At 35.2% G+C, this 17,401-nt stretch overlaps 1 protein-coding gene across 2 annotated transcripts in view; it reads left to right on the top strand.

Moving 5' to 3' along the window:
* Slf1 (SMC5-SMC6 complex localization factor 1) overlaps positions 1 to 12,521 on the top strand; it is a 107,476-nt gene extending 94,955 nt beyond the window's left edge. The window contains exons 12-17 of one of the 2 annotated variants that reach the window (XM_063281458.1): positions 4,246 to 4,391; positions 5,497 to 5,660; positions 6,335 to 6,468; positions 8,464 to 8,556; positions 8,970 to 9,152; positions 11,580 to 12,521. In XM_063281458.1, the coding sequence (XP_063137528.1) occupies positions 4,246 to 4,391; positions 5,497 to 5,660; positions 6,335 to 6,468; positions 8,464 to 8,556; positions 8,970 to 9,152; positions 11,580 to 12,061 (1,202 nt within the window). In that variant the 3' untranslated portion in view covers positions 12,062 to 12,521. The remainder of the gene's footprint in view (positions 1 to 4,245; positions 4,392 to 5,496; positions 5,661 to 6,334; positions 6,469 to 8,463; positions 8,557 to 8,969; positions 9,153 to 11,579) is intronic. The other variant, NM_001106400.1, reaches the window with a different exon arrangement.
* Positions 12,522 to 17,401: the final 4,880 nt, after the last annotated feature.

The following is a 17,401-nucleotide window of genomic DNA, read 5'->3' as shown; positions in this document are numbered from 1 at the left end:
TTTACCTGTTCCTGATTTAACTTCGGTACCTGATATTTGTCTAGGAAGTTGTCCATTTCCTGTAGATTTTCAAGTTTTGATGAATATAGGCTTTTATAGTAAGATATGATGATTTTTTGAATTTCCTCTGAATCTGTAGTTATGTCTCCCTTTTCATTTCTGATTTTGTTAATTTGGACACACTCTCTGGGTCCTCTCGTTAGTCTGGCTAAGGGTTTATCTATCTTGTTGATTTTCTCAAAGAACCAACTTTTGGTTCTGTTGATTCTTTCTATGGTCCTTTTTGTTTCTACTTGGTTGATTTCAGCTCTGAGTTTGATTATTTCCTGCCTTCTACTCCTCCTGGGTGTATTTGCTTCTTTTTGCTCTAGAGCTTTTAGGTGTGCTGTCAAGCTGCTGACATATGCTCTTTCCTGTTTCTTTCTGCAGGCACTCAGCGCTATGAGTTTTCCTCTTAGCACAGCTTTCATTGTGTCCCATAAGTTTGGGTATGTTGTACCTTCATTTTCATTAAATTCTAAAAAGTTTTTAATTTCTTTCTTTATTTCTTCCTTGACTAGTTTATCATTGAGTAGAGCATTGTTCAATTTCCACGTATATGTGGGCATTCTTCCCTTATTGTTATTGAAGACCAGTTTTAGGCAGTGTTGGTCTGATAGCACGCATGGGATTATTTTTATCTTTCTGTACCTGTTGAGGCCCGTTTTTTGACCAACTATAGGGTCAATTTTGGAGAAAGTACCATGAGGAGCTGAGAAGAAGGTATATCCTTTTGCTTTAGGATAGAATGTTCTATAAATATCTGTTAAGTCCATTTGGCTCATGACTTCTCTTAGTCTGTCTACGTCTCTGTGTAATTTCTGTTTCCATGATCTGTCCATTGATGAGAGTGGGGTGTTGAAATCTCCCACTATTATTGTGTGAGGTGCAATGTGTGTTTTGAGCTTTAGTAAGGTTTCTTTTACGTATGTAGGTGCCCTTGTATTTGGGGCATAGATATTTAGAATTGAGAGTTCATCTTGGTTGATTTTTCCTTTGATGAATATGAAGTGTCCTTCCTTATCTTTTTTGATGACTTTTAATTGAAAATTGATTTTATTTGATATTAGAATGGCTACTCCAGCTTGCTTCTTCTGACCATTTGCTTGGAAAGTTGTTTTCCAGGCTTTCACCCTGAGGTAGTGTCTGTCTTTGTCTCTGAGGTGTGTTTCCTGTAGGCAGCAGAATGCAGGGTCCTCGTTGCGTATCCAGTTTGTTAATCTATGTCTTTTTATTGGGGAGTTGAGGCCATTGATGTTGAATAGTGATTATTGCTTCCTGTTATATTCATATTTGGATGTGAGGTTATGTTTGTGTGCTTTTCTTCTCTTTGTTTTGTTGCCAAGACGATTAGTTTCTTGCTTCTTCTAGGGTATAGTTTGCCTCCTTATGTTGGGCTTTACCCTTTATTATCCTTTGTAGTGCTGGATTTGTAGAAAGATATTGTGTAAATTTGGTTTTGTCATGGAATATCTTGGTTTCTCCATCTATGTTAATTGAGAGTTTTGCAGGATACAGTAACCTGGGCTGACACTTGTGTTCTCTTAGGGTCTGTATGACATCTGTCCAGGATCTTCTGGCCTTCATAGTTTCTGGTGAAAAGTCTGGTGTGATTCTGATAGGTCTGCCTTTATATGTTACTTGACCTTTTTCCCTTACTGCTTTTCATATTCTTTCTTTATTTTGTGCGTTTTGTGTTTTGACTATTATGTGACGGGAGGTGTTTCTTTTCTGGTCCAATCTATTTTGAGTTCTGTAGCCTTCTTGTATGCCTATGGGTATTTCTTTTTTTAGGTTAGGGAAGTTTTCTTCTATGATTTTGTTGAAGATATTTACTGGTCCTTTGAGCTGGGAGTCTTCACTGTCTTCTATACCTATTATCCTTAGGTTTGATCTTCTCATTGAGTCCTGGATTTCCTGTATGTTTTGGACCAGTAGCTTTTTCCGCTTTACATTATCTTTGACAGTTGAGTCAATGATTTCTAGGGAATCTTCTGCTCCCGAGATTCTCTCTTCCATCTCTTGTATTCTGTTGGTGAGGCTTCTATCTACAGCTCCTTGTCTCTTCTTTTGATTTTCTATATCCAGGGTTGTTTCCATGTGTTCTTTCTTGATTGCTTCTATTTCCATTTTTAATTCCTTCAACTGTTTGATTGTGTTTTCCTGGAATTCTTTCAGGCATTCTTGCGATTCTTATCTGTAGGCTTCTACTTGTTCTCTAAGGGAGTTCTTCACGTCTTTCTTGAAGTCCTCCAGCATCATGATCAAATATGATTTTGAAACTAGATCTTGCTTTTCTGGTGTGTTTGGATATTCTGTGTTTATTTTGGTGGGAGAATTGGTCTCCGATGATGCCATGTAGTCTTGGTTTCTGTTGCTTGGGTTCCTGCGCTTGCCTCCTGCCATCAGATTATCTCTAGTGTTACTTTGTTCTGCTATTTCTGACAGTAGCTAGACTGTCCTATAAGCCTGTGTGTCAGGAGTGCTGTAGACCTGTTTTCCTGTTTTCTTTCAGCCAGTTATGGGGACAGAGTGTTCTGCTTTCGGGCTTGTAGTTTTTCCTCTCTACAGGTCTTTAGCTGTTCCTGTGGGCCTGTGTCTTGAGTTCACCAGGCAGGTCACTTGCAGGGGAATAGTTGGTCCTACCTGAGGTTCCGAGGCTCAAGTGTGCTCGTGGGGTACTGCCTAAGTCCTCTCCGCGGCGGCAGCAACCGAGGAGATCTGCGCCGCTCTTTCCGGGAGCCTCCGTGCACCAGGGTTCCATATGGAGTTTGGTGTTTTCCTCTGGCGTCTGGATGTGCGCAGAGTGCAGTCTCTTCTGGTTTCCCAGGCGTGTCTGCCTCTCTGTAGGTTTAGCTCTCCCTCCCACGGGATTTGGGTCCAGAGAACTGCTTATCCGGTCTGTTTCCTTCAGGTTCTGGTAGTGTCTCAGGCGCAGGGGTCCTGCCGCTCTAATTTCATTCTTTTACATTCGTGTATTTAGTTTTCCTATCACCAGTTCTTGCAGGCATCTATGTCAAAAACCTGTTGACTGTAGGAGCCTAAACTTCTTTCTAGGCCTTTTCATAGTCTATTGATCTATGTATCACAACTTTTTTATTGTGTCTTGTTGCTTAATGTTAGTTCTTTTAGTATCCTATTGGTTGCTCTCATTCTTTGTCATTCCATTCTATTATTTATGCTGATATGTTTTAACTTTTTATTGATTCCTTGTGAATTTCACCTCATGTACCCCCAATCCCACTCATCTACCCATCCTTCCATATCTGCCCTCTGCAACCCCCCACCAATCAAAACAAAACAAAACAAATAAATTAAAAAAAATATCTGGCTGGGGTATTTCACACAGGTGCCCAACAGCTTTACTTCACGACAATGAATCACTGATGTGGTTCGATGCCTCCAACTTGTGCTACACTATCACTACTGGGTCCTCACCTGGCCTCTTCTCAGCTATCCTCTTGTTGCCCTGTGTTAATAGAGATCCTACAGCTTAGGTTCTGAGAACCAGCCCCTTCATACATTCCAGCAGTCCATAGATGGGGTAGATGTTTTGGTGGCCCAACTTATAGCCCTGGATCTGGGCCTTGGTGGTGGTGGTGTTCTGTTCAGTCCATCAGCTCTCTCGCTTGTGGCTGCTAGCAAAAGGCAAGACTGGCTGGCTCTACCACCTCCTGAGCTCAAGCCATCTGGGCCAGCTTTTCAGTACTTCTCCTGCTAGGGATGGGCCAGCTCTCCTGCTCTTAACACCCATGAGGCCAGCTCTCTTTCACCAGCAAGGTTTGGAATCAGTTACCCCATTAGGGGGCAACTCTACTATGCTGCCCAGGGCAGATGTAGGGCATTCTCTTCTGAATGTATGCTTAGTAGAAAATTAGTATCATTGAATGGATGGCATGGGAATTAGCTACCTGATAAAATGATACTGTTTATTTATCAAGTGCTGGCATATGTAACATAAAAAATTTTCTCTTAAAAAACAAGGAGCAGTCAGTGTATATATATGATATATAATATATATAAGTATATATTTATAATTTTAAGTGTTTCATATAAAATGTTTATATAAAACCATCTGTAGTGGTTTAAAATTATAACTGAAGTTTATTGGCTCTAAAAATGTCACTCAATTAAGCATAATCAACAGTGAAGATATGGGGGGAATGTATAAGATGTAGCAATAACTATATTTACTTGTTTTTATAGACTTTTCTTCAAAAGAACTAGAGCTCTTCATTTGTTCCTTTTCATCTTCCTGGCTTCAAATGTTCGTTGCAGAAGCAATCTTTAAAAAGCTGTGCTTACAGGGCCCCACTAGTACGTGCACTGAGCCACTCTCTCTTCAGAAAATAGTAAGCTCTGCCCTACTCAGGGGTTGGTTTGTTTGGTTTCTTTTTCTAAGAAATTAGTTCATGAGTTTTGTTTTAATTCTTCGTTATTTCTTGTAAGTAGGAAAAAAAAAGTCAGAAATCTTCCAACACATTAAAGAACCAGTTTTGTTTTGTTTCTTGTTTTTGTTTTTGTTTTTGTTTTTTTCTCAAAAATACAGTAGTGGGGCACTGAAGAGATGGTTCCATGTTAGTTAAAATCATTGCTGTTCTTCCGGAGGACCCAGTTTCAGTTTCTAGCATGTATGGAACTTCTGACTTCAGGCACACTGGTGTGCACCCATCCCCTAGACAAGCACGCACACACACACACACACTTAAAATAAAAAACAATAAAAATAAATCTTTTCAGAAATAGATTTAATTATTTGGGAGAATAAGTTTAAAAAAATATTTTTGACTTTTGCCATAATATGTATTTTAAAACTATATCCAGAAAGTTTTTGGAGTTGATATTTGAAAAGGAAAACTTGGAAAGATGTAGCCTACGTACATGTATGTATGTATAAACTGCATTTGTTCTCATTCTCTTTGGTCTTGGCCATGCTAGATTCTGAGACCTAATGTCCTACCGCTTCTTTAGCAAATGCCAAATCCACTGTTTGTTTATTGTGATGCCGGGCAAACTGCTTGGCAACTGTACTAGTAGAAGAATAGTTTCCCTCCTTCCATTTATTCTGGACTTAACTTTCACTTGAAGAAAACCAAAAATAGAAATACCAAGTTTTTTTTAATTATAAAAATAAAATTCTTTTAAGTATAAAAATATGCAAATCAACAAAAGTTCAATATGAAATTTAACCAAAAGGACTATCCTAAATGAAGATTAAGATTGAACTGGAAAGTATTATTTTCTAAAAGGTATCATCTACAAGGTATTGACAAAATAATTACATAGATAATTACACAGAATTGACATCATTAATATTTAATCGTGTTTGGAGAGGATCATGTAGCAACTTAGTTGTAAAATCAAGAAAAATAGCCAGACTTAATAGCAAAGTGATGAAGTAATTCCTTTTACTTACTGTCTTTGTAGTTGTGATAATGTTATATTATTTTGTAACAGATAGATTCCTATTTACCAGTTTTGGGGAAAATGGACATACATGGGGCTGGAAAGATGCAGATGCCAAAAAAACTCTGCCAGCGGCCTTGCCTAGAGTCTCAAAGAGCGTTACTAATGCTGAACGGTGCAAAACAGAAACAAGCAGACGGTCGGCCAGAGTTCCTGTAAGCAGTGCTGTTGCTACAGCTGCACTTTGTCTTAGAATAGAGTCTTTTCTCTGAAATTCCTAGTACTTTAGACTATCTGGGGTATTGTCTGCATATGTTGATTGAAAGGAAACTCAATTCTGGACGTATAAATACAGAAGTTCAGTACTTTTCCTATAATGCAAAGATCATACTTCCTTCCTACTAAGTGCTTCCAGAAAGAAATAAAAGAAAGAAATCATGTCTATTTCACAAGAACGTTGCTCTGAAACAGAAAGTACCTCTTTTTTATAGATAGCTAAGGTTTTAGATGCATATGAAATGCTATACTTTCCCAAGATGGGAGACTTCTTGAATGAGAAATCTGGAGGCCTGCATTCTAATATAACTTTCAGCTCTATTTCCTCTACAAAATCTGATTTGGTTGGTTTCCTCCTTGCCCAACATTCCACACTCATTACCTTTCTACTGCGCAGGTGGAGATACAGACTAATAAAGTAAAAATTAATGCATCAGTATTTGTTCTCATGTAGTTGACATCATTTTAAAAATTGGAAAGCAGTGTGATTGAATGAGTAAGTGGGTTTAAGTTCAAAGCAGGATACATTTTAGAGGAGAAAAAATAACTATCTTAATGTATGCTGGCATGACTTACTGAAAAACAAGCTTTTCTTGGTTTTCTTTCTTTTCAGTGAGTTAAACCATGCTAAATGTTCCTCATCGTTGAAAAAGCTGAAGAAGAAGTCAGAAGGAGAATCGTCATGTTCGAAGGAGAATTGCCCCTCTTTGGTTACAAAGATGAATTTTCATAAAACTAATCTGAAAGGTACCTAAAGTATCTGACTTACATACTAAAACGTTTCGTATTTGTAGTCAGTACTTGGAAATCTCACACGTTTGCCCTAATGAATGTTTGAGCTTAAATACTGGGCAAGGTCCAGGAAGTACCTTAATGGACAATGTAATATTTTCTTGAACTCTCATGTATACCAAAGAAGTGGTCATTTATTAGCTGATGTAATAGAATAACCCTTCCTTTCTCACCCTCCCTTTCCAGATGCCAAGTGATGTGTGATGCTCACTGAGCTCATTCCAGACTTGCCCTCCTTACTTTGCAATTCCACATCAACCTGGGCTGCTTAGAATCAGAGTCTTCTGATTTGAAAGTATAATTCATTCCTCATCTCTTTTCAGTCATACACATTTTGTGAACAAAGACTAAGGAGTAGGCTACGTGACATAGCTGTGTTAAGCATATGGACTCTTTTCTTGTAGGCACAGAGCCCAGACTGAAATGTGTTTGGCTTTTGGTTCTGACTGTACTAGAGCCTAAGTACCTAGTGGATGATATCACAAGAACAGTGCTGTAATAACCTCCTCTAGAGGCTTTTTAGTTAGATGTCTTATGACCTGAAAGTATGTAATCTACAAGGGGTCTCTACTTAGTAAACTGAATTGTTTGATTTATAAGTTCTTCTGTTATAAACTGTATAACATGTATTAACTCATGCTATGGATTAGCTCATGAAAACAGTGACAGCAAATCTTTTATAATTGTTCCATGGGATAGACATTTGTATTTTGAGCCCATTTTGAGCTCAAAATATGAACACTATTAGATGGAACTTCAGATATTCACTTTAAAGATCAATGTCTTATTTTTTTTTGTTTGTTTTATTATTCAGAAGTAAAATGAATATGAATGACTTTAGGCTGAACAGCAGGAGTTGGGAGAGAAAGGAAATTGAGAAGTGGAGGAAAAACTTGAAGAGACTGTATATGCATGTAGGAGAAATATTCAGTAGAAGTTTTAGAGATAATCTGTAAAATTGAGTAGTATAAAAATATGCTACTCAGTACTGTGTATAGCAGGAACAAATGATGACTATGCTGCATTTTGTTCCTATGAAGTCACAAGCATTTCACCATTTTCCTTAATGCCAAATTGTAGCTTATGTTTTATTAACCTTAGTTCAAGGAGCAATTGGGAGTAGATAATTTTGGCCAGCAGCAACTTACTGCATTCCTCCAAGCAAAAACTGCCATTCTGTGTGCTGCTGTTATTCAGCTTTAAATGGTATTTAGGGATTTTTTTTCTGTGTGTGTGTGTGCATGTGGATGTGTGTGTGCGTGCATGCGTGCGTGCGTGCGTGTGTGTGTGTGTGTGTGTGTGTGGTGTTTATATTAAGATTCTTCCATTTCTCCCGTGCGGCTGTAGCCAAGCCAGACAGCCTATTGAGAAGCAGCAAACCATCTGTTAATGGATTTGAAGTTCTGAATTATACTTGAGTATGTAGAGGCACTCGTGCTTAGCCAGAAACATTCATTTGAATTAAGCTATAAATGCTGTATAAGAAAGAGCCATACATTTTAGTGTAGATTCATGAATAAATTTAAGAGAGGGCAGTTGTACTTTAAAACTTTTATTGCTCCAAAACCAAGTATTTTTGGTGTTCTCTAATCATTTGGGGTTTTTATAGCAGGACTGAAGCTTTAAGCCTTGAACTTGGAGAGACAATGCCTGTGTTAAAGCTTTCGTTGTAGAATTTCATTGCTGAACTGCTAACAGAACAGAAGCTCTGGATTGCTGGGGTTCTTCCCATCCCACCTCTTTTTTTCTTTTTCTTTCTTTTTTTTTTTTTTTTTTTTTTTTTTTTTTAATTCAAGCGATGTTTAAACCAGTTGGAAGGGAAACCCTATAAATAATGATTGTCTGGCATGGGTCCTGATCTTCTAGTTCATGGCCTTTATTATTTTCTCCACTTGATATCTTGTCTTCTCTGGAATAATCTTTTTTTTTTTTTTTTTTTTTTTGTGATAGGGGAAACAGCTCTGCATAGAGTTTGCATAAAAAACCAAGTGGAGAAATTGATTATTCTTCTCTCTTTACCAGGAATAGACATCAATGTTAAAGGTAAGTTCTCTAACTAAGTCTTTGTTCTCTCATCCAGCATCTTACAATTTGTTATACAAAATAGCTTTATATCATATTAAGAAAAATCATTTAAGTAAATTTACCAAACATATTTTAAAAATAGTTACCAGCCTTCCTGAAATAATTCATTATGTGATTATTTATAGTTAATAATATAAAATGCTTTAGTAGCAATTTTCTGGTCATAGTCTACCATTAATGTTTTAAAAGTGTTTCTTATTTATTTTCATTTTTAAATAGAAATATGATTTCACTGAGTTCATTTTCACCAATGCTGTTTTCATATATGAAGCCCCTACAGAGGAATCGGATGGGACTTGCGGGATATCAATACTTTGCAACCAACAGTACTACTTCTGCCGTTTTAAAACTTGCCTTGATTTCTAATTTAGACAATGCTGGCTGGACGCCTTTGCATGAAGCCTGTAACTATGGCAACACAGTGTGTGTCCGGGAAATTTTGCAACGTTGTCCAGAGGTAGATCTGCTCACTCAAGTGGACGGGGTGACTCCTTTGCATGATGCACTGTCAAACGGACATGTAGAAATTGGCAAGCTGCTTCTACAGCATGGGGGTGAGTGCGTTCGTGTTAAATGGGCTTTGATAAATTATCCAGGATTTTGATGAATCCCTCGGAGGCAGCTAACAATTATATTTAAAATTCTGTAAGGAAAGCTGCTTTTATTTTATATAAAATAAGATGAAAAAGTAAAGACAAAAAGTATCCTAAAATATAGCCACCTTGTATTAGTTGTTGTAAGAACCATTATATATATATATATATATATATATATATATATATATATATATATATGTGCTGTTAAATACCTATTAGGTTCATGAATGAAAGTATATTTTTGTAGTTGAAGGTGTTGGTTTTAAATACTCCTTTAACTTAATGTATATGACTTCTTTGTGAACTGATAATTTCTTAAAGCTTGCTAATAAATGGATTCAGTGTTTCTCATGACTATTAGGTTTTCCATTCTTTTTTATTATACATGTAGTATATAACTGGCTAAGCTAATAATTGTCTTTATAAGACCTTCATTAATAGAGTATGGGAAAGATAGCCTAGGATATTTTCATTCATATTTACCATCAACTAAGTTGAAATTGGATTTTCAGGTAGTGTTGAGTACAGTACAAGGCTTTTGTGAGGAGGATTACTTAAGCTCCATACCATCTACTACTCTTTCTGGATTCTTTCAATTTTATCTTCAGCAGCTCCCTTTTAAGTGACATTTGTGCATCTTAGCTATTACAAAATTTTATTTCAAAATATTCAAACTAATTTGTATTTTAAAAAAGAAACCCTGATAACTAGCTTGTAATATGAAAAATATAAACATTTGCATGAATCTATTGGTTTCGTTTGTGTTAATTTTAACTTAGAATTTGATGTATTTTATGTTGTAAATAAAGCATTTTATTCTGCATAAAAACAAAAGACATATTCTCCATGTGTCTTTTTTTTTTTCGTTTGAGTATATAAGAAAGCATGGATGTATTGCATAATGGCTTGAGGGACTTGGTTATTTATAGTCTTCTCCTGCCCCCTAAAGGCCTAAGTGTGTCTATTTTACCAATACTGTTTCATAATTGATATATTTTTAGTTCTTCTACCTTCCCTTTTTGCTTTTTCTATTAAGTATTCTGTATTTTCTACTCACAGATTTAGTCTGACATGCAAGCTAATATTTGTTTCTGTATCAAATGGTGTAAGTGTTTAATGGAATCCAGCTGATTGGTACAATGTACTAATAGATCAGCTGTGCTGATTTACCTAACGTAGTAAGGTAGTATGTGGGTTAGTCTATGAGCTAGGAGAGAAAACCCACTTACTTAGGTTTGTCAAGTCCATTGCTAAATTACATCTGTGTTATTTTGGTTGTTTGTGTTAGACTGTTTGTTTGTTCACTTACTCAGTCGGACCTGGGTTTGATGTTAGCACTGTGGCAGCAACATAATCTATTCATTTCAAGACAGTCTGTCTTACAAGCAATAATTTTAAGAGTATATATTGCTAAAATTTTGTTTAATTCAGGTACTTGTAATGTTTTCCAAACAGAAGTAAGTTAGAATATTTTACTTTTGAGATGTAAACAATATAATAGATAATATAGTTTTCATTTGGAATTCTTTTTTTTTTCCACAAATATCCATCAGTCATGTAAGCCTTTACATGTGTGGTTATAATCATCATTAAGAGTTCTAGTACTTAATAGTCTGTTCTTTCTGATGGTACGTTATGTTATAATGTCTCCTGTTATGCTTTCATATGGCAACTTACATCTTTGTGAGTGACTTCATAAAGCATTACAGGCTGTGCTTGACACTGCTATACCTTGTTAGGGAAGGTTGTTTGCACTTGTTATGTCACCCTCTAGTACTTAGAGGATGACCTTGAGGCCTGAGCACTACAGTACTTTGCAAGTACTAATCTGACATAGTCAGACCTTTTCAGTTTGGTTTTGGTTTTGGTTTGAGTTTAATTTAGAAAATTAACGTTGAAGTTTTTATGACTCCCTTGCCCTAATGGAGAGTAAACATTAGAAGGATAAAATGAAAACTGTAATGTATCTGTGCAGGGTCTTTATAGTTTTCACACACTGCCAGGTTGTTAGTCAGTAAAGGAAAAGAGACTTGTTTTTTCTTTTTCCTAAGCTTCTGATTAATGCATTTTATTAATTTCTTCTGAGAGTACTGCAATTCTTGTTTTTAATTGGCAGCGGGGAACATTTTTAAAGCTGTTTTTACTAATCATAGTAGACTATGTTTGAGCAAAATTCATTAGACAAGTGACTAGAATTTTCAGTTTGTAAACACATCTTCATTGGTCTGTATGGAAGTTACAGTATATGTAGGCAGCTAATCATTAGCAAATATGATGATAAATCCTAGAAAGCTTTTATTTTCTGGTGTGGGGGAAGAAAGCAATAGTTAACCTAGCAAAATAAAAGTGTTTTACTATTAACGTTTTACACTTTCTTTTTCACAGGCCCAGAGCTTTTACAGCAGAGGAACTCTAAGGGGGAGTTGCCCTTGGATTATGTGCTGTCCCCTAAAGACAAGGAAGAACTATTTGCCATTACAAATATAGACGATACAGTGGACAACTTTCATGCTAAGACACAGAAACATTTTTATCACGAACAACTGGAATTTGGTTCATTTTTACTTAGTAGGATGTTGATTAGTTTTTGTTCAATATTTGATTTATCCTCAGAATTCATCCTAGCTTTCAAAGGGTTAAGTCATCTAAATGAGTTGCTTATGGCATGCAATACTGATACAGAACCCACCAGTGCACATTCTGACTGGCTACTAGATCTTTATACTAGGAATATAAAGACATTAAAGAAGCTCCCAAGTGTTCTTAAGGAACTGCCTGAGAATCTAAATGTATGTCCTGGAGTTCATACTGAGGCCTTATTGGTGACCCTGGAAATGATGTGTCAGTCAATCACAGAGGTGTCATAATGCCAGAAAGTATGAGTCAGATTTCTAAACATGCAACATGCTTTGTCACCTAATATATCCATAGCGTATGGAAAAATAATTAATTTCAGTTATTCACTGATAGCAAATTTTCATAGCACTTAAAAAACATCTACAGATCTAAAATGCAGGCTCAGGATTTAACTCAAAAAGAAACAATAATAAAATGAAGTAGTTTTGTTAGATATAAAATGCTTTCACTAATTTTTAAAAAAAAAACCTTCAAATATTTATTTATATTGTATATGTAGAAAATAATTTAAATATTTTTTCAAATAAAAATGCCCTTTCCTTTGAGTGCTATAGATCTTAAAATCATGGCAAGGATATTCATGGAAATGTGTATCTATATACTTGTAAAAGTTGTTTCTTCTTTTTAGGCTAGTGTTTAAGATGCATTTGCTTTTATGTGTTTTTAAATAAACCTTTCTAGAACTTTAAATTATGTTTCCTAGTCTTTAAGTTTTTAAATGCTAATGAACTACACAATCCAAGAGTTCGGGTCTGTTATCTGTTATATTTTAGCAGAACATGCATGAAGCAGGTTTCTGTTTGCTTAATCAATCTATCAGTGGAAACATTTTGCCACATACTAAGTTTTACTAACTATTACAATTAAAATTTACAATTAAGTTGGCTGTGAAATAATACATCTGAGGCATTTGAAATTTTAATTTACAGTATGAATTTTCAGAGTGGTATTTTGGTTTTTTTTAATATAAACTAATTTTGATATATAAGCTATTTTTTATATAAACTACTAGTTTATAACTTAAAAGCAGAATGTGAATATTAACCACTTAAAAATTGTAGTTCCTTCACTGAAGAGTAAGTTATATATTGTGTTACACATGGAGAAAAATTACAACTTACATTTAAATGTTATATAATTACTGATCCAACAGCAATCAGTCTGTTAAAGAAGCACACTTCAGCTTTGATTCACAAATGGAACTTTCAACAAGATAGTTACTTGTTACTGGATTTATTATAATCCAAATAAAAATTAACTACCTCAGTTTCTCCACTCTAATAAAAATTAAGATTCTTCCGTTAAAGTTTTACATATACTGTAAGAAATAGCATATAAACTTGTTTTTATTGGTTACTTACTTAATCTTTCAAAGTATCAGAAAACATGAATTGTTAGTCACTGGGAAGGCGGAGTTGGGGGAATGACTGAGTTTGTAGCCAGACTAGACTACATACTATGATCCTGCCAAGAGAAAGAAACAGGACACAGAAGAGGCAAAGTGGGAGGAGGGGAGAACAAAGAAAGACACAGGGAATAGCCATTTAATCTCACAGATGTAGGCATGTGAGTGAGTAAGCTAACACAAACCTGAGCATGGCTTGGACACAGGCAGTGTCATCTTTGACTAGTTAGTTTTAACCAAATTACAAACTGAAAGTTTGCTTGGAACCAACTTACCTTTTTTTTTAACATTTTTCTTTGTTTTTGCTTTTGTATGTATCAAATGGAGATATATATTCATCAAGCAATATGTATAATGCAATGCCCTGAAGCACAAAGATGCCTTGTAGGTTTTTCCTGTAAAACACTGTTGTTTCACAAGCACAGGGCACTATGCTCCATGCTAAGCGACTAGCATATGGCGTACTTTAACCTACAGTGAAGCACTTCAACATTCTAGTATTCTTCTGTTTCTTGTATTTGTAATTTAGAAAATATAGTGTTGCCTTAAACCTATCTTAAAGGTCAAAAAGGAAGTTCTAAAGAATTAAAGTCCTTGAGTATTAACTTTAAATTGGAAATTTTTATCCCCAATTTATTTTTTATTGTTAAGAATTGTTTTCACTATCCTGGGTTTTTTGTTTTTCCATATGAAATTGAGAATTGCTCTTTCCATGTCAATGAAGAACTGTGTTGGAATTTTGATAGGGATTGCGTTGAATGTGTAGATTGCTTTTGGCAGCGTGGCCATTTTTACAATGTTAATCCTGCCAATCCATGAGCATGGGAGGTCTTTCCAACTTCTGAGATCTTCAATTTCTTTCCTCAGAGACTTGAAGTTCTTGACATACACTTGCTTGGTCAGAGTCACACTGAGGTATTTTATGTTATTTGTGACTATTGTGAAGGATGTTGTTTCCCTATTTTCTTTCTCGTCCCATTTATCATTTGAGTAGAGGAAGGCTACTGGGGAGAGTGGGCAGCCTGGTCTTGTCCCTGATTTTAGTGAGATTGCTTCAAGTATTTCTCCATTTAATTTAATATTAGCTGTTGGTTTGTTGTATATTATTTTTATTATGTTTAGATATGGGCCTTGAATTTCTGATCTCTCCAATACTTTTTACATGAAGTTGTATTGTATTTTGTGAAATGTTTCCTCAGCATCTAATGAGATGATAGATGATAGATTTTTCAAAGTTGCAGCCGGAAACAGTGCTGAGTTATGCCATTCTTGTCTGTGTCCTTTCAAAGTAGATAACACAGCTCCATGGGATTGCTGAAGAGAGAAAAAAGCTAATCTGTCCATAGTATCACTAACAGTCAGAAAAAATTTACTGAGTTGTTATGATTTATCTTTCCTCAGTTCAGTTTATTGGCAGTTGTTAGAAGGAACTTTCTGGAAGTTTAGTTCCACTATACAAAATAGTGTTCTGTGTATATATTTTCTGTAGTTTACTACAAATGATCAGACAAAATTGGTTCTTTTAGTGTAAAACAATGGCAAATATTGTTTTGAATTCACCATTTTTTGAAAAACTAACAAGCGGTATACTTTTCAAGAGCTGACTATAACAAGTGAAAAAAAGCTTAACATATGAGAAGATAAATTAGAATTAAACACATTCTGATGTGCTTTCTTAGATGCTATGGGAAGAAAGTTAGTTTTGTATGTTTCTGGAATTTTTAGTTATTTTACCCTACTTTTTAAATTGAAACACTGAGTTTGATAGTATAATCATTTGATAAGTATTACTGTGGCAATTTATTTTAGAATAAATGGGCAGTGGATGGGCTTTTGAAGTCTTAGTGCTCATTCTTAGACAAATATAAATACATTAATGCTAGAATTCTTCCATAAATACTAGAAAATATGTGTGCTTTTCTTGTTGGGGGTTATAGGAAAATGAACAGCTTTACATGAAAATAAATTACTGTGCTGGTGGTAACCTAGGTAAGAGCTGTCAGTGCTGCTCCTTAGTCAGTAGGAAGCTGTCTTCATTGGCTGACCTGAGGAACTTACTGTGGCCAGCATTTGTTAGGCAGCTTCCTCACCAGTTGTATTTCATACTGAAGTGGACCCTAAAATACTCAGAATAATAATTGGTTTTGGATCAAATGTGGATTGAGTTAGGAAGGTAAGTTTCAGCCTTATTGGAAATGGCCAGTTTACTATTCCATGTAAATCAGATTATGTTACCAGAAAATCCAAGTTGTGGGTTAAAATGAATTGCAGAAGGGAGAGATATTCTGATACAGGTTTGGAAATTATCAGGTGCTAAATTTCTTAGGAAAAGTTAAGTTGGTTCTGAGAAACTTTCAGTGTATTGGACATCCTACTGAAGGAAGACTTAAAGGAATATTTCATAATACCTTATGTCAGTAATCATTAAAAATTGCTCTTACAGTAAATTCTGATCTTACAAAACATAGAGTTATACATTTAATTCCTGATTCTAGTTTGAGAATACAACCAACATAAATATGTCACTTTTGTTTGTTAAGATGTGAAGTCGTATAAATTATTAGGGAAAAAACTCCATGAAATTGTTTGAATAAAAGCTTAGAAATTTACAAATATAAGTGATTAACTTTCTTCAGATTATGGTTTGTTTGGGAGGTTTTTATGTTATAAGCTGTTTATCATTGCATATATTTGAAATCATTGTAGCTTCTTTAAAAGCAGTTATATATAATTTTGATTACAAATGAATTTACATCAGCCTGTTTTTAAAGGTTTGAACTAAGTACAACCCTTAGTCCTAAATATGAATGATTTTTTCAAATGGTAGTTTTGCTGTTGAAGATAAAACTATATTTATATCTCTTTAAGGTGAATACAGTGAAGTCTTTCTGGGTTTTAAAAGTGCTATCTTATTAATAGAAAGCAACAGTATTATCAGTGACTAGTGATTCAGTAATCATAATAAAAGGTGTATGTTATTTATCTATAACATGGAACATTGGGATATATTGCCCTTAACAGTGTAGGCTCAAGAAAGCCGCATTTTTAAGCATCTCTACTTACTTCTGTGCAATTATAATTGAAATATTTTCTCCTTTGAAATATTTTTCCTTGGTAAATCTGATCACTTTTCTCCAAATACCAGATTGCAAGTGAACACTTGATGATAAGTAGTGATTATTGATAGGAAGTGGATTAGTTCTTTGGACTATACGATTTAATTCTATCAACTATATTGATATTTAGCACTTCCTGGGGAGGTTGTCTGCACTGACATGGAATCTGGTGTCCAGCTTTGAATTGTCCCATCATTTCTTCTTAGTAGACAAACTGAAATAGCCACTGTTTCTCCATTCTTTTGTTCCCAATCATGTTGGGGGAGGAAATCATTAATCTTAAAGTGGTGAATGGTGTAAGAACTTAGTTTGCTCTTAAGTGACTTTACAACATCAATATCAGGTCAAGAGTGGTTTATGTCTGGATGCATGGTGAATGTATAATGGGTTTTAAGTTTTCTTGGGAGGGGGGATATATATGTTGGGTATCTAGCTTTCCCTTAAAAAATGAACTTTCTGGTTCGCATTGTTTCTCTTTGACAACATTCATGAAATTACTGGTTATTAAATAGAATTTGGTAAAATTAAGATGTACATTTTTAAAAACTTCATTTAAAAACTTAAAGACAAATTGAAAAATAGAAATCTGAGGAAGGAAATAGGGGAAATAATTGAGGGATATTCGACTAAAGGGATGAAGAAAGGAAACCTCTCTAAATGTTGTTGAATATACTGATTGAATACACTGAATACACTGATTGAAGTTACTCACTACTCAAATCAGACAGATGTCTCAGTCAGGGTCCTATTCCTGCACAAACAGCATGACCAAGAAGCAAATTAGGGAGGAGAGGGTTTATTCAGCTTACACTTCCACATTGCGGTTCATCACCAAAGGAAGTCAGGAGTGGAACTCAAGCAGGGCAGGAAGCAGGGGTGTCAGCTACTGGCTTGCTTCCCCTCACTTGCTCAGCTTGCTTTCTTACATAGCCCAGGACTGCCAGCTCAGGTCTTTTACAAGCAGGCATAGCTGATCTAAGGAAGTTCTTTTGCCCAGAGAACAGCATTCAACAATGGCTGTAATTTAAAATGCAAATATAATTTATAAA

The sequence above is a fragment of the Rattus norvegicus genome, chromosome 2 (assembly GCF_036323735.1).
Source record: "Rattus norvegicus strain BN/NHsdMcwi chromosome 2, GRCr8, whole genome shotgun sequence".
In the NCBI taxonomy this organism is placed as follows: Eukaryota; Metazoa; Chordata; class Mammalia; order Rodentia; family Muridae; genus Rattus; species Rattus norvegicus.
Note: the sequence above shows the minus strand (reverse complement) of the source record. Positions and strands in the feature narration are given on the sequence as shown.